This window comes from Calypte anna, chromosome 5A, assembly GCF_003957555.1.
Source record: "Calypte anna isolate BGI_N300 chromosome 5A, bCalAnn1_v1.p, whole genome shotgun sequence".
NCBI lineage: Eukaryota > Metazoa > Chordata > Aves > Apodiformes > Trochilidae > Calypte > Calypte anna.
Window position 1 is genome coordinate 13,934,478 of NC_044251.1, and position 22,601 is coordinate 13,957,078.

The window sequence follows — 22,601 nt, forward strand, 5'->3', positions numbered from 1 at the left end:
TGTAGACAGCAATGAGGTCTCCTGGGAGCCTCCTCTTCTTCAGGCTGAACAGCCCCAGCTCTCTCAGCCTCTCCTCATAGGGTCTGTGCTCGAGTCCCTTCACCAGCCTGGTTGCCCTCCTTTGGACTTCCTTCATTATTAATGGTGTAGCAAAACTTCTTTTAATTTCACTTTAACAGAACTTCTTACACAGTTCTGTGCTAGTATTAGAAACTATTTAGGTCTGCATTTTTAGTGTATTTATTTTCAGTGAGGAATGACCTCCCTTTTTATTCTTGGAAGGCTTGATTCTGAATGAGGCCAGGTACTATAGGAAGAGTAGCACTGCAGCTCTTATGGTGCTTCTAATTTTGTTCTGTCCTTTAATGATAGGAACAGAAAAAATAGCTAGAATTTCCCACAATGAGCTCATTACTAAACAAGCTGTATTTTTGTAATGCTTTAATTTTTTTTCCTTGTAAGAACAATAGCATGCGACAAACAGATAAGAATTGATGAGTACTGATGTCTAAATATGATATATAAGGTAATTTAAATAAATATGCATTACAAATATATGGCAACTTGAAATCATGAATATTAAAAAGAAATAACCTTGTGTTAACTTTACTGACATTTTACTTGCAGACATGTCTACCCAACATTTACTTTTCTAACATTCTTTTCCCTGACTCTGATTTCTATGGTACTGTGTAAAACTAGGATATATTTTTCCTTTATCTTTCCTTTCAGAATTCACCTATTCCACATGACTTTTTCCCAGGTTAAGCAATTAATCTGCTCACAATATCATATTATTGGCTTTAGCAGCAGTGACATTTTGATATCCAACTGCATTTTCCTAGCAGTTCCAGACACAGGAGACAAACCAAGAATTTGTGTAAAGTTGATGTGATTTTCAACCCACTTGTGTTTTGGTGCTCATTTGGATTCCAAGATTGTCCTTTTTCTTTTAATTTAAATGCTGCAGAGAGATTTTTTCCCTAAAGGTAAACCCTTCAGTATTTTATTCCCTTGTAGTTAACAGCTGAACTCAGAATTTCACTTCAGCTGGGGATAACTTTGCTGAAACCAGCAGAACCTCAATGGCTTTTTAGCAGATCAACTGGGAGAACCTGGCTGAGCAAAGCAATTTCTTCACCTCAACATCTATTAGATCTTGCTCTAGTCCTCTGTCAAACTGCATGCCCCAAAACACCAGTAGGAATGGGCTGATAAATCAAAAATTAGAGGGTTCCTGGACTGATGCTTCGAATGCTGGAGTGGTATTTCTAAGCTTGACATTTGGGTTTTATACTGATCGGCAATATACTGTTTATCATTAATCAGTTAATCTGTACCTCATTGCCTTAGGTATGAAAACCTCACAGGACTTTTGAAATAGGTGTGTAGGATCCACCTAAAATATATGAGATTATTTAGGCACTTGAACGTGCCAGAAGAAGCTGAAGTGGTTGTAAGATGTTTAGAGCTATTATAATGGAACCTCTAAATCTTGGCATGTAATTCAAACACTTTCTGAAGTTACTGTGGTTGAACTGGAAAAGCTAGCAAGTAAACACACTGGTCAGTTGGGAGCTAGAACCTAAAATCCTTGTAGAAACAGTCAGTACCTTCTTGAAAACCTGAACAGGACTTACTCTTTATTATTTCTTCTGTTTGGTTCAATTTCAAGTAGCACCTGGGCATGGAAAAGAAGCTGGAGGTAGAGAGGAGGCTATTTGTTCTCCCTTCTATTTTAGATTAGAGGTCAGAGTACCCTGCTGGGATGTGAGACTCAAGTTGAATGTTTTTTTCAGCTCTTAGGTCAGCATCCTCTGCACCATTCTACCTTTGAAGCTTAACAGATAAAATTCTGCTTCGTTGTGCTTCATGTGGGCCTCTGGGTATGAAAAAGCAAAGGGAGAGGAAACAAGAGATGAAATGTGACTCTGCAACCTACCAGCTGTACTTGGCTGAAGGTGTCCTGGGTACCAGCTTTGCTTTTTTTAACCTAATATCTGTGTACAGCCTCTGTGAATGCTGATGAGTGGAGGACAGGCAAGGAATACATTGGCTGGAAAAGCAGAGTAGTGACCTGGTTAGCAAAGAGCAGCAAAGAATGGGTGCTGCAGCCACCAGGGTAGGGATCCCGTGGGGAATAACATGTCAGACAGGGCAGGGCAGGGCTGGAGTTTCACCAGCCAGGATGTGCACGAGTGAAGCAAGCAGGAAAGCCTGGAGATGGTGGCCAGGGCCAAACAAGAGTCCATATGACAAGGCAGTGTCACGGGGATGAGGCAGGACTGAGGTCACTCTGGGAAGTCAGTCACAGCAGGTCCCATAGAGACAAGGCTGGGCTGAGATATCAAGTTTCAGCTGGGGAACAAGAACAGGGACAATGAGGCTCAGACCTGACTTCAAGATGCCATGGGGAGGGCTGTAGGAGCTGGGACAGAGCAAACCTCAGCCCATGGAGAGATGAAGACTGGACCTGCTGGGGCATTGCTGGGGAAGGGGCTGATGGCCCAGGGAGCTGATGTGGGGTCCTGGGCCATGGGAAATGTGGGGGGAGCCCCAGGGGATGAGAGTGAGCAGGGACAGTCAGGCCCTCAGGCCACTGGCAGATACACTCTCCAAATATCACGAGGTTAAACAAAGTTAAATAAACATGTTGTTTTTTTTTCTCTTTGCTCTGTCAGTCAGCCTGAATATAGTCTGAATCCTAAAAAACCTTGGTCCTCACTATCTCTACTGGAGCATGACATCAATGCCAGCCCATCTGTGTGCCCTTGTGCTCTGTAAAGTATGGCTGGCTTGAGATTTGGCAACTTCATTCAGCAAGTAGCTTTTCTTTTCCTACTGCTTTTTACTGAATTCCTTGTCTTACAGCCATTTTTTCTCATTTTGAACTGCAGGAGGATGCTGTATTTGAATTTTTCTGCATGTCATGCTCTGTCCAATGACTATCTAATACCTTGGTCAATCCAAGACGTTTCATGCTGGGAAACAATTGCTTATCATGATGTTGCTTATCATGAATGTTACAGTTATTCCTCTGAGGACAACCATGTAGCCTGGAGGTTTTGATACTATTTTACATCTAGATTTTCTTTGTGGTGATTTTTTCTTTGGCTTTTTTGTGTTATTTTAGAAGATACTTTATAGAAAAAAATAATTGCTTTATGAACCATCAAATTGACCTTTTTCCCCCCAAAACATCTACATGCTTTAGGCAACAATTAAAACTGTGTTTTCAGCAACATTTTCCCCAGTTGACTTAAATTATGAACTTTTGCCAGTTAAATTTTAGAGATGCCATCTGGTACTTCCTCTGATCTTAAATCACTGAGATTTTTTGTAGATTACCTGTTCCTTAAATATGCATTTAACCTTTCAATTTTAACCCTGTTTTTCAGAAGTTTTCTACATTTTTGTAATAGTTCAAACCCCCACCTCTTTTGGATCATTTTTCCCAAGTTGAGGAATTCTTCTGTCTGGCCATTCCTCACAGGAGAAATGAAAATAAACAGAGATTGTAGATATACCTTTGAGATTCTTTACTGGGAGAAGTACATTGCTGCTGTTCACAACTCTATTTTTCTGCAGGACATGTTAAACAGCATTATATAAAATGCTGATTTAAATTTGACTTTGAAATATTTTTCCTATCAAGTTGGCTGAGCCCATAAGAGGTCTTTCTATGTTAAGGATGGCATTAACTAGAATAAAGTATTTCAGTACATCAGAAACCAGGCATTCTTCTCTACAGGTAACTCAGAAGAGCCCCTGCAACATTTTTCTGTGATATTAATGGAACATGCTAAGTCTGAAATGCAGTGATTGTTTTCAGAATATATACAGAAGAGACTGTAGGATCTTCACTAAAGCCTTATTAAATGATTAGTCTTGCCTAAAACAGAGCCTTTTTACAAGAAAAATGAGGTACACCCTGCTTTATTTTTTCTATAGCTAGAACTTTGGATAAATAAGTGACAAAATAAGTATTTGTAGTGAACATTCCCCACTACCATTCTAGAATGCTATTCAGAAAATTGAAAACCCTAGAAGTAATCCCCTTTTGGTCCCCTGAAATTGTTTCTATCACCATGTATTCTAAAATGTCTCAAAACAGGATTTATGCTATTTTCATTTCAAGTGAACTCTGTTTCCTGTGTTGTGGTATCTTTTTTTTTTTTTACCCTGTATGTACGTAATAGGAGTAGCTTAGTAAACTCCCTCTGAGACCTGAAAAATCTGTCACTACTTTTGTCATGTTACACATGTATTTTATTGTTAAAAATGAAAAATACCAGGCTGAAATGGCTTCTTCTGAACCTATTATGGGAATGCTGGATGCAAATGGAAGAGAACATATTGTAGGATATTTGGTTTAGAAATATCTAGATATTCTTTATAAAACACTATGCAATTAACTATTCATAAAAGTTAGTGAAAGGGGTACCTAAGCTGTACCTGCACCAAAAAAAAAATACACATTAGGAGTGCACCATGAAAGTAAAATTTAGGTCCAGTGGCTGGCTGAAAATCCAGAAAATTCAACCCATATTCCATACTTGTTGACTTCACTGGAAAGTCCAGGTTTTTGAATCATGCTGTATCTTTCTCTCTGCTCTACTCAACTAGACATAAGAAGAAATGAATGGCAAATAATGAAGAAAATTTGCATTTGCAACATGGCATGCAGTCAGAATACACCAACTTACAGTTTTAGTATGTTTTTTGTATTGCATAAACTCTCTTTCTAAGGTAGCTTTGTAGAAGCTTCTGCAGTCTTCTAATTGCTTAATTTTCAAGGGATTCTAATGGTCAGCAAGATTCCAGAGAAATTTTATTTTGATTATCAAAGTTTTGGCTTTGACTAAGAAATTGTTATATTTGGGATATTTTTCCCCATCTTTTGAAAAACCTGAAATAAAAATATTTTTCTATTGAATTTGCATAAGAGGTAAAAAACCTTAAAGTGCTAAAACACAAAATTTGGGAAAAATAGCTTCTGTCAATTTAATTTTTTTTCTTCATAATGCAGAGAGTATTTTTCTGCAAAATCAATCTGGCAGCAGGAATAGGGAGGTGATCACTCCCCTGTACTCAGCACTGGTGAGGCCACACCTTGAGTATTGTGTCCAGTTTGGGGCAATAATTCTCAATTAAGAATGATATGGAGATGCTGGAGTGAGTGCAGGGGAGGGCAACGAAGGTGGTGAAGGGTCTGGAGAATAAATCTTGTGAAGAATGATTGAGGGACTGGGACTATTTAGCTTGAGGAACAGGAGGGTGAGGGGAGACTTTATCACTATTACTACCTGAAAGGGCATTGGCAGAGGTTGGTGCTGGTCTCTTCTCACAGGTAAGTAGCAATAGAACAAGAGTGAATGGATTGAAGCTGCAGCAGGGTAGGTTTAGAGTGGAAAATAGGAAAAAAAATTTCACAGAAAGAGTGGCCAGACATTGGAATAGGCTGCCCAGGGAGGTGGTTGATTCATCATCTCTGGATGTGTTTAAGTGTCGTTTAGATGTGGTGTGGGGGATATGGTTTAGGGGAGAACTTTGCAGAGTACGGATGCTGGTTGGACTTGATGATCCCAAGGGTCATTTCCAACTTGGAAGGTTCTATGATCATCTAGTTTTGGGGGCTTTTTTAACTAATAAGAAGGTTAATTGGGATGACTGGAAAGCATTCTTTGAAAAATGGAGTAGAAAATTTTTGGAGTAAAATGCATTTTGAAGAATTTTGAGAGAACTTTGCCGGAAAGTTACAAGACAGTCCCAACATCCTCCAGTTCTGCTCTTAAATTCACTTACTGAAATGTTTTCTTCATATGTCATTGTCCAGCTACATCCTTTGCTAATAACTGAGATGCCCTTGTCTGAATCACCTTGCAACTTTATAAAATTGGTTTGGAAAACCAATAACATTGTTTTTTTGACATTATTGTCAGACTCATCAAATATCTTTGTGCTTCTCAGAGCAGCAGCAGAATCCTTTGGTCTTCTAAAATGGTATTTCTTGAGAAGGATATACCCATCAGCTGTGGCAAAGCCAACAGTTTCTGTGTGTGCCACAGGTTCAGGGACCCTTATGTAAAACAGCTGTGCACTTCTTATTCAACAGCTTGAATTGCTTTCAATAATCACTTGGATTTAAGTCTTCCACACACTCATAATTTCCATTGTGACTTTGGTCAAGTCTTTTCATCCTGCTGAACCTTAGTGTCTCCTCTGTAAAGCCTTCTCTCCTTCTTCTATACAGATTAAAAATTGCAGGTCCTCCTGCTTTAAAATGCAGTACAAGAGAATGCATGTGGAGAGGGTAACAGAAAAGGCAATTACCTTATTAAAAGGTAATTCTAGGAATTCTTTAGCTAGAATGCAATTAGAATAGACTGCTTGATTGTTTTTCTTACAGCTGTGAGAAATCTCTCTCTGATCCTGAAAAATAAAAGGCAGCTGAGAAACAATCTGGAAACTCACAGAGTGCTTTGCAGCACCTGGGAGATTCAGCTTCCTTTTGTTTCGTATTATTGAAGGTTGTTTGCTGTAGTGAACTGGAGTGGACTTTACATCTGCTCGTGAAGATCAGTTATAAATAAGAAGACATGGCTTATGTTATATTCCAGGAAAGACAAGATTTACTTATTGGATTTCATCTTCATACAGCGGTATGCTAGTTGAGGAAGAAAATGGGTATGTTTCTTGCTACTCTAGAAAAATTTTCCTTGACTTTTTGATCCTCTTTTACCTTCACAGAGCTGGTGCCTTCTCATTTTACATATATTGTAGCAGCACACAACAATCTATGCTCACTGGAGAACATAAAGCTTTTAGAGATTCTTAATAAAGAAAACAAAGATGGAAATTACAAGAGAAGGAGGGTGATGAAATAGAGGATAGATGGAAAATTATGAAAACATAAATAAAAGTAAGGGAACTTTATGAAGAAGGGGACATTAGAAAAAGTGATAAAGGGAAAAGATCAGTTCCTAGTATGAAATGTTCTGAACAGTTCTTCTAAACTGTTGTTTATATGAATTACCATAGGTGGTTGTGGCTCAGAGACCTTGCAGGAGGACTTGGAACAGAGAACCAGAGTGAACTGAAAGGCTGCAGCAGAGCACTAGAAACACAATCAATGACAGGAGATTGCATCAACTGCATTAGAGGAGTCCTAGGGTGAAGTGAGAAATAAATCAGGGTGAGAAAGTGCCTTTGGGTGCAAATTTCTGATTCTATGTCTTATTTTCTCCCTCACTTTTTCACACACACTTTTCTCCTTTGTCATCTTTAAGTATCTAGGTATTAATCTACATAACTTATGGACTAATGAAGCATCTGCTTAGGTCCCATAAAATTTAATTATTCTTTCTTTGTGACTATTCAGCAAATCTGATCTTTTTGCAGCCACAGATAAGAGAGAAATATAATTTAAATTTTAAAAATCACAAATTTCAATTAGCTGGGCAGAATTCAGCCTTAGGCATTGGTGAATTCAGAAATATTTGTAATATAAGGTATTGTCAGACCACCTTTGGTACACCTGGCAATTAATCATTGCCCTTGTAATTGTTCTTTATTGATGCCTACTAGCAGGCAAAGAATCATCAGGTATCAAAGGATGATTCTGTGATACTGAGGAAACATGCACAAAGGTGCTTTTCTAGTGTGTAGGTCACATGCTTTTTCTAACTGGAAAAAAAAAACCCAAAACCAAACAATAAAATACAAGTAACAAGCAAACAAAAACCCAAAAACCAACCCAGCAGTTGAAATGAGACTTAGAAATGCCATTAGAAACACTTCCCATCAGCTTGTTGATGTAGGGCAGGTGTCTGTCAGAGACAGTGCACAAGACTGGCAACAGCTGAAGTGTTGGGGACATATTTGTGTCCTCTTGAACTGCTCCACGTCCCTCAGTGCATAAGACAGCCTGAGGAGCAGAAATTGCAGCGGCTTCCCCGGGCTGTGTTTTATTTCAGAGCAGCTTGCAGCCTTCACAGTCTGAAATGCTGGAGTCCTGCCTTGCCACAGACGCACAGCACTTCTGGAAGCAACACATTCCTTCGGTGCAGGCACTGGGATTTTAGGATATCCTGGCACTCTCTGAGCTCTCTCAAAGGGTGTGTAATGTGAGGGAGAGCCCAAGCCTTTCCTTCTAAGTGACATGGTGCAATGATTCTGGAGAGTCAGAGGCAAAGAAGCACAAATGCCTTTCCCTGCCATTCACTTCCACTTCTGTTGCCCATGCCTAATTCTCTCAGCTTCATAACAAGACATTTTAGCTGCATCTCTAAGTCCCAGTGCCCAAATCATTATTCTACCATTTCAGAGCACACTTAAGATGTTTCAGGTTAATAATAGATGTGCAGCAGTACATAAGTGAGTGAGAGAAAGGCAGAGAGATGATAACATTCTGCAGCTATGTGGGGGGTTTAAATGCTGAGAAAACAGGGAAGGTATTAAGTATGAAACATGGGCTATTAGTAGGGTGAATGAGATATAACTAAGAAAGGGAAATACCCAGTAAGAGAAGTTTCTTCTCTGAAGAGGTTTGTCTGACAGTGTGATTATTAAATTGGGACATTCCCCTCTAGCAGGGCAGGAGAAAGATTTCTCACTCAGAAGTTTCCAAATCTGACTGGAAAAGTGTAATAGCAATTTTTATAGGGATTAAATTCAGGTTGGTGGTGGCTGTAGAATTGTCTTTTCTGGCTTCTCTTTTTATGTCTGTGTATACACAGATGTAGTTAACCACATATGACTCCTTCATGACAGCAACTTGTTCATGACAGTGATATTCATGATATAGTGTATATTTGGCATTCTCGTCTCATCAGGACTACTGCCCATCAATAACACTCTGCTGTGATGCTTCTTATTTTTCTAAAGCACATTTAGCTTCAAAGAGCTGTCATGGAATAAAGACAAACTTGTCAGAGTGGCATTTGCTTATTATTCTTGGAAAATAAAGTTTCTTCCAAACATTATGCTCTCCTGAGGCTTAAGAAAGGTAACACTTGGCTTTGTGCTAGGGCAGACTTTAATGTCCTCGTCCATTGGATTTAGAGATAACAGATTTTACATGAGAAATTGTCTGCTCTAAGACTGCTAGGTCAGAGTGTACTGTATATGCAGTGGTTAGGTGTATTATAAAAAAGTTATGTTTTTTACTGAAACGTATGGATAATAGAAGAATAATCTTAAAGGCTGAAAAAATACAGAGAGGATCTGATTTTACATATTTTCAATTTCTGAATGCAATGTTAGCTACTGTAAATAGTCTGGTATCTGTGACAATAAGTGTGCTACGCTTTAAAGTTTCTGAAGATTCCAGGCTTTTTTTAAAAATAAATGCTTAGGGTTTGTTTGGGTTTTTTGTCATTCAAAAGCTGAATAGAAGTTTTGAAGACTTCTGCACTACAGAAGATTGCAGCATGATTTTTTTGTTCATGTTTTCATCATGAAGAGGTAAGAACTCATGATGTGATTTTGATTGCAGTCACAACAGTGTGTCGTTGGTTGAAAAATGCCTCCAGTTTTGCCTATGTGTGTCATTTTATTTTGCTCTGCCATTAATATTGTGTACACACTGGGGCTTCATGCTCCTGTGTGTTCAGGGTGTTGTAGAGTACCTGCAGACCATGTCCACCTGTCTGTTCTTCCAACACCTCATGCTGCCTGTACTTCCTTTGTCTTTGGGTTGATTCACAAGAGCTAAGTCATGAATATATACATAGCATGTGGGGAACCTGTTCAGTCAGATGCTTGAAGTTTTTTTTTCCTATAGATGACATTGCATAACACAGTTCATGTTTTTGCCTCTTTGCTTGTTTGCTTTATTCGAGGTTACAATACCACTTCATTGTAGAAAGCAAAAATTATTTTGGCCAAAGGAATAAGTTTAGATGGGTACTTTTCAAACAGCTACAAGGAAGCAGATGCAATTTGGGGGTTGTGGAAATTACATTGTGCCCTATACTTTTGACCTTGTAGGTCAAAAGGAAAGAAGAGGAGAGGGAGAGATTGATGAGCTCTTGAGTGCATCAGTATCCTAGGTATGAGTCCTGCTGGCTTAGAAATGTAAGTCTTGAGGAAAGGGTAGAGAAAGCCAATATTTAATTATAAAGGAAACAAGAAAATCCAGACTGGTTTGTGTAGATATTGCAGCCAGAGATGGCTCTCAGTTTCAGCACAGTCTGTCTCTCTCTCTAGCCAAAGGGAATGTAAGATGTGACAGGAAGGCTCTGATTGGGGAGGAATTCAGTGCAGCTATCAGCAGCAGGCTTCTATGTAAATACTGCAACACCTCTGAATGGAGGAACAGCTGAGATAACAGTGTAAACTAATCTCTAGTGCCATAGAAGCTGGCCAATCCCTTACATTTTATGGTTTCTGTAGAAAAGATATGCTAGGGGAAAAAAGCAGCAGATTTAAATTCTACCTGGTAACTTACAATGGAATACAATATGCTAACTTTTTTTAATTGAAAGCAGTATATGGTAATTTTTTTTCTTTGAAATGGTACTCTGTGCAAGGTTGTATACACCTATACACCCCTATCATATACATGAATTCTTATACAAACAGGTATTGCTTGCCCCAAAATATTTTCATCTTTATCTTACCTGTGCTTAATGGATTTGCAGAAATATATTCTCTCTTGGGGTCCTTATCCCACCAGTACTGATTCTAAGTGCTTTTTCTTCAATCCCAAGAAAACCAAGGGCCATAGTTTATCCAGAGCAGAGGCACTGAAGCACAGTCGTTCCCTGCTTTGACCTTTTGAGGTCACTGTATTTCACAGTCCTACACTTTTCCATCTTAGGCAGCTAAGAAAAAAACCACACCCAAAATGTATGTTTATATACACATATGAATACATGCAGATGTAACACACAGATGGATATTTATTTATCTATACACATATGTGAAATATGCACACACACACACACACCTTTATACACAAATAGTGCCTCACCTGTAACAGGTTGTGTCTCCTCAAGGCATTTAAAGGAACACAGAAGCTACCAGTGGCCAGGAAGTTTGTTGCTACATCTGCTTCACAGTTGTGTTCAGAATTGGGCACAACCCCAAGATAAATTGGGACTGGGGTGGAGCTAACCACCTCATTAATTGTGCTAGAAATGAGGAAACTGATTCCGCTATCTCTGATTTGGGAAAAAACCTAAAGTCTAAGAGTCTCTGACGCCCCCTTCGGTTGCAGTTTAGAAATGAGTAGTCCGCAATTTCCAGTTCTTGTACCATTTGTGAGATCCAAAATACAGTGCTAAGACAGTTCTTAAACCAACACCACCCTCTAAAGCTCTTGAATTGCAGGCTGGGCTATATCCACAAGCTCTTCTCTTCCACCTTGTTTAAAATGTAAATAACCATGCCATGACTCTTTGCCCAGGGCAAAAACTGGACCTGTGTTTAAGCAGTTGATCTAGTTTACTAAGTTTTACCCTCTTGCACTGTGCATCCCCCCCTTCCTTTCTGTCCCAAACCCCAATTCTTTTTTCTGCCTGTTGTGTCTTACATGGGCAGACACTGGGCAGTTTATAAGCTGATCTCCCAAAGGACACTGTACTTTGCATTATAAAGCCACTCCTCTGGGGACACACGTTAATAATCCCTGTCTTCACATACCAGGCCAAACCCACTCAAGTGATGCCTCTCCTGTCTTTCTATTTTTAACCAAAAAAACCCCACTCAACCAACAAACAAGCAAACAAAACAAAACAAAAAAACCCAACACAAAACAAAGAAACAAACAAAAACCAACAAAAAACCCCCAAACCTGAAGATACATGGATATTCTAGGTTCCACTGCTGGAACAAATTATCAACGTGGATGTTTTCACTACTGAGCAGGAAAACAACTGCCACATTACATTAATACCATAGCTGCTTTTTGTCCAAGCTATTCCCATCTCTTGTCCTCCACCCTATCCATTTCACTGAGCATTACTGATCTGGTGTGCATTAAAGAAGCAAAAATGGGGAGCTTAGGTATATGCATATTAATGTAATTGAGCAGATCTCGTTTAGTGCTGTGGATGCCAGCCAAAAGCAGAGAGAAACACGATTTTTTGCAGCATGTGCTCATCAAAATTTAAAAGAACCTGAGTGTGCACCGCTCCTTCCTAAGGCAATGCAGGCGGCAGATGCTGCCTCCCTGCAGTGGAAGAGCCTCAGCTGTTGGCACCGAAGTAACCTCATGGGTCGTCGATTAAATGGGAGTTCGATCGGCTTTTTCTCAGTGGAAAAACAAAAAGCCAGGGGTGGAACCACCTGTGCAACTTCCCCCACTCCGTCCGCCAACTTGGCCGCGGAATGGAGCATCTCGAGTTTCTGGGTCCACCTGGGTCAGCACCCGGCGGGTGTTGACACCTCGGGGTGCCGGCGGTGGCCAGAGCCGAGCGTGACCCAGGCAGCTACCTCTCCAGCCAGCTCCGAGAAGGCGCTGCCCCCCGAGGGGCTGCTCGGGGCTCCCTATTTGGCCATGCGGAGGGCCGGGGGCGCGCTGCCCCGCGCCTGCCTTACATGGGCCGGGCGGCCGCGCTGCGCCGGGGCTGGCCGGGCTCCATTCATGGCTGCGCGGCCGCTCAATGGCGCGGAGCCGACCAAATAAGGAGAAGGTGGCCGGCCTGTCCCCCGGCGGTCCTGGCCGACGCTGCCCGTCAGGGGAGGGTATAAATTGGGGCGTCTCCACCAAGCCGGCACCCAGGCTCTCTTTCGCAGCCCCCCCCCGCCGCCTGTGCTGGTCTGGTGAGTAGCGCGGCAGCACCCTCAGCCCCGCGGTGCCGGCGCAGGGAGGGACGGGACGGATGGACGGGCGGAGGGATGGATGGGTGGGTGGATGGATGGGTGGATGGATGAATGGATGGAAGGCAGACAGACACACACCGGCGATCGGCGATTGCCGGTCGTGCAGGTGCAGCCGCTGCAGTGCCAGCGAACCTCCCGGCTGCGTGTTACTCTGTCGGGAAAACCCCCCACGCCCTCCCCAGACGCGCAGTGCCCGTGGCTCCAGCCCCGTAGTGAGCCTTGCTCTGGGCAGGGCCTATTTCTTCGATTTCCAACTCTTGCCCTCCCTTATCAATCTGAGGCTAATGTGCCCTAGTGAGCGTCCCGCAAGCTGTAGCGCGCAGAAGGAAGGGGCTGACGACCATCCTATTTAAAGGCCTGCCCAGGAGCGTGGCTGAGCCACTGAGAATCCTGCCGGGACGAGTCAAATTTCCCGCTCCCGCCTCCAGCCGTGGGTGTGCGGCCGCCGGGGTGGCGGGAGGGGGGAGTGGGCGCGGAGGGGCCGCCAGGGACTCGGCGGGGCTGGGCGGCTGCGCTGCGCTGCCCGCGGGGCTCTGAGCGCTTCGCCGCGCTGTTTTTCAGGTCCGTGACTCCCTCCGAAGATGTGTGACGAAGATGAGACCACCGCGCTGGTGTGTGACAATGGCTCGGGGCTGGTCAAAGCGGGCTTTGCCGGAGACGATGCCCCCAGGGCCGTCTTCCCGTCCATCGTCGGCCGCCCGAGGCATCAGGTAAATACAAGGGGCACGATCAGGGCAGGACCAAGCCTTCCCCTTCTCTCCAGAGGTCCGCATTCCTTCCTTCTGTAACTCTTCTGCTCTACCCCAGATACCCTGCCCTTCCCTTCTGCTGGTACTAGCGGCACTTTCCCATGTCCCTGCGGTGCTTACCTCAGCTCCCCCTAATCCAGCAACTTAGATCTTGACTCTCTCCCTTCTCTCTTCTAATGAGCCCAAACTCAACTTCCTACAAAGCTGCTGCCCACTCCATCCCCTGGGCCAGACCAAGGCAGCTCCATTGGCTGAATTTGCCCACGGTGCAGTTTAATGCCCTTCCCACCCATCAAGCCCAATGTTAGACATAGCAAACACCTTCTTTCAATTCCCTCTTCTACTTTGTCTGACTCTGATCTTACTTTCATATTGCTGTTAAAGTCTCCTTTTGTCTGTTCCCTTATCATTCTCCCTCTCATTCCTCTCATTTAAATCAGCACCCAGAAAAAAAACAGCATTTATTTCTCCTACAATTTTCTTGGTAAAAAGTTTGTAAAGATTATTTTTTAAACTAAAATCTTGCAATTTGTCTATTGTTGTTGTGAATACATTACTCCTGAGTCTTCACAGCAATAGTAATTTTAATGTTCCTTCAGAAGAAGGCTTATTTCCTCCCCCCACCCCCCATATCTTCTTCATTTCAATTATGGTATTTTCTTTTCCTAAACAACCTTCCCATGACAACCTTTCTTGAAAATAGCATAGTTGTCTGTCATTTAATTGTTTGTGCTCAGTGGTGTTGTCTTCCACAACTAATGCTTTTCTGTATATTCTTCTCTTAGGGTGTTATGGTCGGTATGGGTCAAAAAGATTCCTATGTAGGTGATGAAGCTCAGAGCAAAAGAGGTATTCTTACTCTGAAATATCCCATTGAACATGGCATCATCACCAACTGGGATGATATGGAAAAGATCTGGCACCACACTTTCTACAATGAGCTCCGTGTGGCCCCAGAGGAGCACCCTACCTTGCTCACAGAAGCCCCCTTGAACCCTAAAGCTAATCGTGAAAAGATGACCCAGATAATGTTTGAGACCTTCAACGTGCCTGCAATGTATGTGGCCATCCAGGCTGTCCTCTCCCTGTATGCCTCTGGTCGTACAACAGGTAAAATAAAAAAACCCCAAACACTAGTATCTATAAGGAACTCTCCTTCTTTCTCACTCCAAATAGGAAAAAAATACCATAACTCTTTCAAATTTATAGAAAATGGATAATTTTTGTTTATAGTGAGTGGTGATGACAGTAGCAGAAAAGCCAGTATAAACTAATCTGTGGAAAGAACAAAGTGGACCTGGCTGCACTGCTTTCAGAGGAGAACTGTGGAACTGATTCTCTTGATGCTTGTCATCATGCAAAGAGACATTCATGCAAAGATACTGAAGTTATACAAGTATTACACCACTTCAGGGGTTTAAACTGAGCACAGAAGATGCCTGTTATTGGATCAGGACAATCACTATTGCAAGTGTACTTACTGCTTAGTGTAGTAGGAGTAGAAGGCTGTTTGTATGCATTAGCTCAAAGTATGTATGGGACAACTCTTTTATGGGAAACTTCACACCAAATAGCAGTGTCCAGGCAAGAAAGGACAGAAGGAATGGGCAAATCTTTTAAATAGAATTATGCTGCTTTATATTTCTTGAAAAGTTCTAAGCATTTGCCAGGTGATTCCAACTGGTCTCTAACATTTCTTTCCCAGGTATCGTTCTTGACTCTGGTGATGGTGTCACCCACAATGTACCTATTTATGAAGGCTATGCTTTGCCTCATGCTATCATGCGTCTGGATCTGGCTGGCAGGGATCTGACTGACTACCTCATGAAGATCCTCACAGAGCGTGGCTATTCCTTTGTGACAACAGGTCAGTTCAGCTTTGCCTTCCTGTGAAAAAACTCACTTTTCTTTTGGCCCATCTTTTTCCTCTTGGGTTTTTCTTATCCAAACTTTGATTTGATTCCCAATGTCTGCAGCTGAGCGTGAGATTGTTCGTGATATTAAAGAGAAATTGTGCTATGTTGCACTCGACTTTGAGAATGAGATGGCCACTGCTGCCTCTTCCTCCTCTCTGGAAAAGAGCTATGAATTGCCTGATGGTCAAGTGATCACAATTGGGAACGAACGTTTCCGCTGTCCTGAAACCTTATTCCAGCCATCCTTTATTGGTAAGTGTTCCCAGGAAATTCCTTTCTGCAGGAGATATGAATGAATAAGATGGTCTAGAAGGTGTCCCACTTCTCTTCCTGCTTATCTAAATGAAATCAGACATAAAGAATGAGTTTGATTGCTTGGTCCCTGCAAGCTGTGCTTGATGTTAGCATTAAGTGTTAACCCCTAGCTGAGCTCGGAGTCCTCTTCTAAATTTTGGACCAGGCTTTAAGGTCACAATTTTTCATAATAAAATGTAGGTTGAATATCATGTCTTGATGGAAAGAATAGCTTCCAGTGCTGTATTTCTAAAGCTTGTGCTTCAAACCCTATCTGACTGAGAAGAAATAAAGGTCCTGGGTGGGGGAAAATATGGTACAAAAGTGTGTGTATATTTATATGCACTGTAACTGAACATTGCCATGGTCAAGCTGGTCAGCTTTGCTCTTTGTGGATGCAGCTGACGGATACAGCAAATGCTTGTACTCCTGAGCAATAGATGCAGTTGTTCATCAGCTGACATCTTACTCTGGATCTAATGTCAGCTCTTTCAAGAAGCACCTGTTAAAATTACTAAGTTGGAATGCAACCTACAAACATTTGCTTCTGGTTTCTTTTTCCTTGCCACCAAGTACTAATACCTTGGTCCATATCTTGGTTATGTCTTGCCTTGATGTTTATAAATGGTATAGACTGTATTTGGAATAGGCTAAAAAAGACATGAAGTTACTATTGTCTTCTTTAACTCTACTTCAGCTGCTTTCATTGCCTTTATTGATGTCTTTTCTATATTCATCTGCTTTTTGTGAGACTGACGTGACCTGATACTCATGTCTTCTATGATTTCAAACTTTGTCTTGTTGGGCAAAAGAAATGTTTGTCTTGTTTGCCTACCTCTTCTCTAACTGTATAGTTTGAATATATTTCCTTTGTTCATTTTTTATGTTTTTCTATAACATTTAGAAATCAGTAAGTAATTTAAAAGCAAAAGTATCATAGAAGTTCATGCTAATGGTGAGGAGAAATGCTGAGTGCTATTTTCATTAAGACTTCTATAATTTACTGATCTACTGTCTTCTTTCTTCTCAAGGCATGGAATCTGCTGGTATTCATGAAACTACTTACAACAGTATCATGAAATGTGATATTGATATTCGTAAGGACCTGTATGCAAACAACGTCCTCTCAGGTGGAACAACAATGTACCCTGGTATTGCTGACCGCATGCAGAAGGAAATCACTGCACTTGCTCCTAGCACTATGAAGATCAAGGTGAGGAATTTGACTCTGTATCCACATAAAATGTGGATAAGGATGGGGAAAATGTCCACATAATTAAACTGGGGTATAGGAACGACTTAAAAGGGAGATCTACAGCTGACAGACAAATGAGAGAAAATGATTAAATGACTAGGATTAAGTGTAAGAACAGAGGAAAATACTGTCAGACTTTCTTAAGGAATATTACATGTGTTGTACCAGCTGCTGCAGACCAATGCTGTTATAATAGAAAAGTTATTTATTTACTTAAAGAAATATTGAGTGATTTGTTACACAGGTTGTTTGTTCAGAAATGTCACTGTTAAACGAGGACTTTGTTGCTTTTCTTTATTCTAGATCATTGCCCCACCTGAGCGCAAGTATTCTGTCTGGATTGGTGGCTCCATTCTAGCATCTCTGTCCACCTTCCAGCAAATGTGGATTAGTAAACAGGAGTATGATGAGGCTGGGCCATCCATTGTCCACCGCAAATGCTTCTAAGCATGTTTTCCCTCAATTTACTTCCCACTCAGGATGACGACAATTTGCTTCTTGGAGTCTTCTGGCAACCCTTCCTGAACTCTTCAGTCATTGTACAGTTTGTTTACACACTCGTGCAATTTATTTGTGATTCTAATATTTATTGCTTTATAAATAAATAAGATCTGGGACTTGCAACCTACAAATGACTGTCTTTTCTTTTATTGTAATTATTCTCTGGTTAAAAAAAATGACACTAAGCATCCTGAGATTTGGAAGCTCCCATCAAACCTATCAGTTCCTTCACTGCATGCATGATGTAGGCATGGAAGGTCACGGTTTTGTATTGGGAAGAATTTACACTTTTTAGTTTTAACTTTGAAACTTGAACCAAAAGAAGCATCACATATCAAGGCTTACAAAAGAAACTGCCTTGAGGGTAGAGCCGGTAAGTGGAACAAGTGGAAGGAAACCTCTCATATTCACTCACCAGGTTTAGAAATGTTTCTTCTGTTGCATTTCTCATAACCCAAGTATTGTAATATTAATTTATTGAAAGACAAACTTCTGTGAAAGAATTATGTGACGGCATTTAGAATGTGATTTATAACTAATTAACTCAGTCTTAAAGAGTCATACAATAGTTTTCTGTGGGCTATAAATATTTATGACAAAATATTAATTCAAAGTGACAGTTTACTCATCTTCCCCCCCCTCCTCAAAGCCAGAGATAAAGAAATTAAACCTTTATTGTACTAATGCACACAAACAAAATTTTTGCTGTATAAATATATATTTGTTACAATCAGGATTATTTTCACATCATCATACATATGTTTTAGGCAATTTTTAATCCTTAATATGCATTATTCTTTGTTGATATTTGACCCAGATCTGACAATAATAACTTGCCTACATTCCATGGGCTTCTGTGCTCTGCCCCCTGACTTTTTATAACTGTGTTCTTTTTATTTTTAAAAAAAGTGACATCTAAAAGGAGGAACAGAATGGAGGTCACCTGAACCTGGTTTAGGAAATCAATTAAAGTACTTAATAAGGTGTGCTTGTGCTTAGTTAGGCATGTGCTCAGCTGAGAGCCACTCTTGGTATTCAAAACCATTAGATAATGTTTTTTTATGTATTATGTATTTTAATATTGGGTTTTATTTTTATTTTTTATTAGCATTTTATACTCAAATGCTAATAAAAAAACCCCAATCAGGTAATAGGCACTTTACATAGTTGTAGGGAAAATTACTCTGTTTCTCTCACCTCTTACTTTCTGGAAAGACATTAAAACTGACCATTAGATGTGATCTGCAGTTAAGCAGAAGTAATTTTACTCTTTGAATAGATGAAGTTGTATTTAATTTACTTATAATTTAAAGATATTTTACTGAGGTTCCACTGTAATTGCCTACCACTAGCTTGTTGAAATATTTCTAGATATTTCTGCTCTTGGACAGAGAAGGTGGCTGGAGTTTCTGTTTCTGCATTATTGGTCAGAATCATTGTACTTTCCTTGCTTGCTAATTTGAAAGATTAGGCTGGTCAGACAGGTCATTTCAGGTATTAGTGTGAATAAATAGGTTGATACTGGACATAAATTGCAACTAATTGGAGCTTAAAATGTTAAGCAAGTATGCGAAGGGCACGCTAAGTCAAAGCCAGTGGATGCCTGGTGGCACTGAGTGCTAGGTCAGGAATGGCAGGCAGACAGCTGGCACCACATCCCTGGCTGTGAGCAGGTGGGCATGAGGAGGGATCTGAGGGAAGTCACTGATGACATGACGGAAAATTTCCTCCCAGAGACATTTTGGGAGTTTGTAATTCACAGTTTACAGAAACGGATATGAGCTAAAAGGATGGTGCAAAGTGGTGATATGCTCGCAAGGTAGGACTAAAAAGTAGCAATGCTTTACCTCTTCTCTTACAGTCTGTTTCCAGATGTATTCAGTTTTAGTGAAATAGTCCCATATTTTGCCATTGAAAAATATGTATTCACACTCAGTGACATGAAAACTTTTATAATTAAGTGGGATGGGAATCATAACTATTTATAGAAGAAAAACTAGATCTTTTAAATATTGATAATGCAACTGATCATTTGAGTGGGAGGAATTTGAGTGTAACTTCATACAATTCAAAACACTGGTAAGAAATGCCACTGTTAAAGTATACCAATGATTTACATTTTACAAGGCTTAATAAACATTTTGTATGACAAATGAAAATGATGGAATGGGATGCAGAAATGAACTAGAGAGCACCTATGGGATAACTAGTAAAATTATTACAGATATTTCCTTGAAAACGGCAAGTTAAAACACAGCTGTATCTGAGTGTTTCTGTGATCATCAATATTCTTCTTTGTAACACCTTAGTTAATGAAGGCATTGACAAATTTGAGACTAAAGGATAGCAGCTAACCTTCATTGATGAGAATCTTTTTGGATGAAAGGAGAAAACTTAGTGTTTAGCCAAATTTATAGATTCAACACACTCATTTTGAAAAGTACTGTGGGTACATGGCAAACTGTGTCTGCTACAGTCAAGTGTGTCCTATTATCTGACTTTGCAGCTCTTTGTTGCTCTGGAAGTAAAATAATTTGGAAGTATACTTCTGGTTTTGACTTAAGGATTTTGAGGTACCCACAGCTCTTACAGAAAATTTCCACGAAGCTCGAGGAAACTTGGCACTTGAAGGATAGGATTATGAACCAAACAAAAAACCTATAATATCTAAATGAACTATATGCTAAATATCTGAAAATCCCATGCTTCTGCTTGAATTTTTAACAGGAAATAAAATGTCTCAGAAGACACTTGTCAGTGCTTCAAAGCTCCTTCAAAAAAATTGGTAGGACAGTCATTATAAATCTGATAGAGTTGTCTACTTTGCACTAATCCTCTCTAAGAAAGCTGTTTTAGCAAAATCTTTAAAAAAGTCATCCTGAGGCAAAGAACTAATATGAAAATATTTATCTTGAATAATTGAATTCTGTAGAGTTATAATTTTTGAAATGTAGAATAAGAGCTGAGCTTTTTCTGATTTAAACCATTAGGTGACTCTAAATATCTGTGACAGATTAATCTACAGTAATAATACAAAAAAACCTCCCAAACAAACAGAAAAATCCCTGCTGGTAGTAAGAACTGAATACAAGGCTCAGGCAGAGATTGATACCTTTCATCAAGTAACAGCTGAACCCAGTCCCACCCTGAAGCATCCTGTGAGAGAAGCCTCTATCATTATCAAGATACAATAAAAAGGAGAGAAAAAAATACTTATAAAATTGAATGATTAGTAGATCTCATTTGTTACACTCAACAAAGAAGTGATTCAGGCAGTTAACATACTACCAATTACCTTGGCTTTTTCTCCTGAGGATTACTACAACTGATGAAGCTTGAAAGCTCAGTGTATAGAGATATTAAGTACTGGAAAAAACTATAATGTTGATCTGTAACAGAAGGATGGATTTAATTTGTGATTAAGCTGTGTGAATCACAGTGGATGAACGGAGTTTAGCAGACATTATCAGAAGTTAATATACCTGGTGGCAATCTTATTTTTCATCATAAAGAAACAATTCACAAAATACAGTATATCTGAAGTCTACCAAATGTAGGGCAGTGTGCTCACTTGGAGGATACGGATTGCATTTTAGAAACATTTTTTATGCTTTTTCTCTGCAGGAGAAAAAGTGGATGTGGAATAGCATAAAGCTTCACTGACATAGATTTATGTAAGATGTAAATGATGTCATAAGTCTGGGAAGATACTAGAATAAATCCAGGTAGTGAGGCAGTAACAAAGAGTTTAGCCATTAGTTTCGAGTTTCTAAGTCCCTCAGGTTTAGATCTCCAGAAAGGTTATTGTCAAAGATCATGAGGACTGCAGCAGCTTTCATTCCAAAGGGTCACAGATACCTTATGAGCTACACTGTGCCTTCTAGACCTGCTTTTGCAAAAAGTCAGTGTTCAAAGGGAAATCGAGGCACTCCCAGATGTTGGGGAGGGTATGCAACTCCAGTCCTTCTAGAGAGAGTGGAAATCTGCAGCTGTAGCAGCACAGCAATTCCTTCCACGTGTTCCCTTCTCTCCCCCAGCTCTCTGTAGCTGGCTGCCTCTGCCTCAGCTGAGATGAGAAATCAAGCAGGTGAAAAAGCTTGTTCATTTAGTTCTGGGGAGGAAGGGCTATGGGAGGCATTTGTTGCTGGGCCAGTCAGGGTAGGGAGATTTACTACAACATCCAGAAGCATGGGGAGTTTACAGTAGCTGCCATCACTAAAGAAAAATGTGTAGGGAAGGCAAGCCAAATCCACGTGTCTGTCAGAGATGAGTTTTGACACTGAACTTCATGCTAATTTTTCCTTGTTTTTATTTTATAAGCTTATTTTCAGGACACAGGCTTCTGTCTTCAAAAGGTAAGACTATTTTATTAAAAAAAACCCCAAACACAAAATTTTACTTTCCATAATTTCTGTGACTGTAGCTTTACATTTGGTGGAACATTAAAGGGAATCCTCAGTCTTCTGTTAAAGTCTAAACGGAAAAAACCTTTCTTGTGCTAGACTTGCACTATCTGATATATTAGTAATATCATTAACGAATTGATTTACTACTTCAGCTTTGTTACCTTACTGTTTCATTCATAATTAATACACTGAACTCTCAGTAGACAGCCTGGGTTTTTATGCATGACTTTGAGGTGGGCAAAATGCAGTCTTTGGGTATAGTATTACAAATGTTGAATCATTTCTTTAATTTGTATTTAAATAGTCATATGTGCATTTACAGCAATTAATATATCATAGATATTTCATCTATATGTATATGTTTCATGTATATGTATATATGACTTACTAAATGCCACAATATGATAAAATAGATAAATAGATGAAATGCTCAGACATACTTTTAAATTATAATTAATTGTATTATGGCAATACAATTAATATGTGTTAATTTGTCTCATCAATATGTAACAAAAACTTTAATATGTGATGAACAAGTTTACAAAAATGGTCTTAGGCCTTACTACTCTTATGGTTGTGTAAATGATTATAGATTTATTTTTAATTGAATTGCAACTCTCTTGTGCAGCAGCTCAGCTCTGTATGGCAAGCA

General features: G+C 40.1%; 1 protein-coding gene across 1 annotated transcript; it reads left to right on the forward strand.

Annotated features, from left to right (window-relative positions):
- The first annotated feature begins 12,666 nt into the window (after positions 1-12,666).
- On the forward strand, positions 12,667-17,674 carry ACTC1 (actin alpha cardiac muscle 1). Its single transcript, XM_030452432.1, has 7 exons — positions 12,667-12,768; positions 13,390-13,538; positions 14,363-14,687; positions 15,283-15,444; positions 15,554-15,745; positions 16,819-17,000; positions 17,346-17,674. The coding sequence occupies exons 2-7, from the start codon at positions 13,410-13,412 to the stop codon at positions 17,487-17,489; spliced, it is 1,134 nt and encodes a 377-aa protein (XP_030308292.1). The 5' UTR covers positions 12,667-12,768; positions 13,390-13,409; the 3' UTR covers positions 17,490-17,674.
- The last annotated feature ends 4,927 nt before the right edge of the window (positions 17,675-22,601 follow it).

Bases quoted from the DNA above. Each gene is read 5' to 3' on its own strand.
- ACTC1 (XM_030452432.1), top strand. From the start codon at position 13,410: ATGTGTGACGAAGATGAGACCACCGCGCTGGTGTGTGACAATGGCTCG. The intron at 15,445-15,553 runs GTCAGTTCAGCT...CAATGTCTGCAG, and splicing joins CTATTCCTTTGTGACAACAG to CTGAGCGTGAGATTGTTCGT. The intron at 17,001-17,345 runs GTGAGGAATTTG...TCTTTATTCTAG, and splicing joins CTAGCACTATGAAGATCAAG to ATCATTGCCCCACCTGAGCG.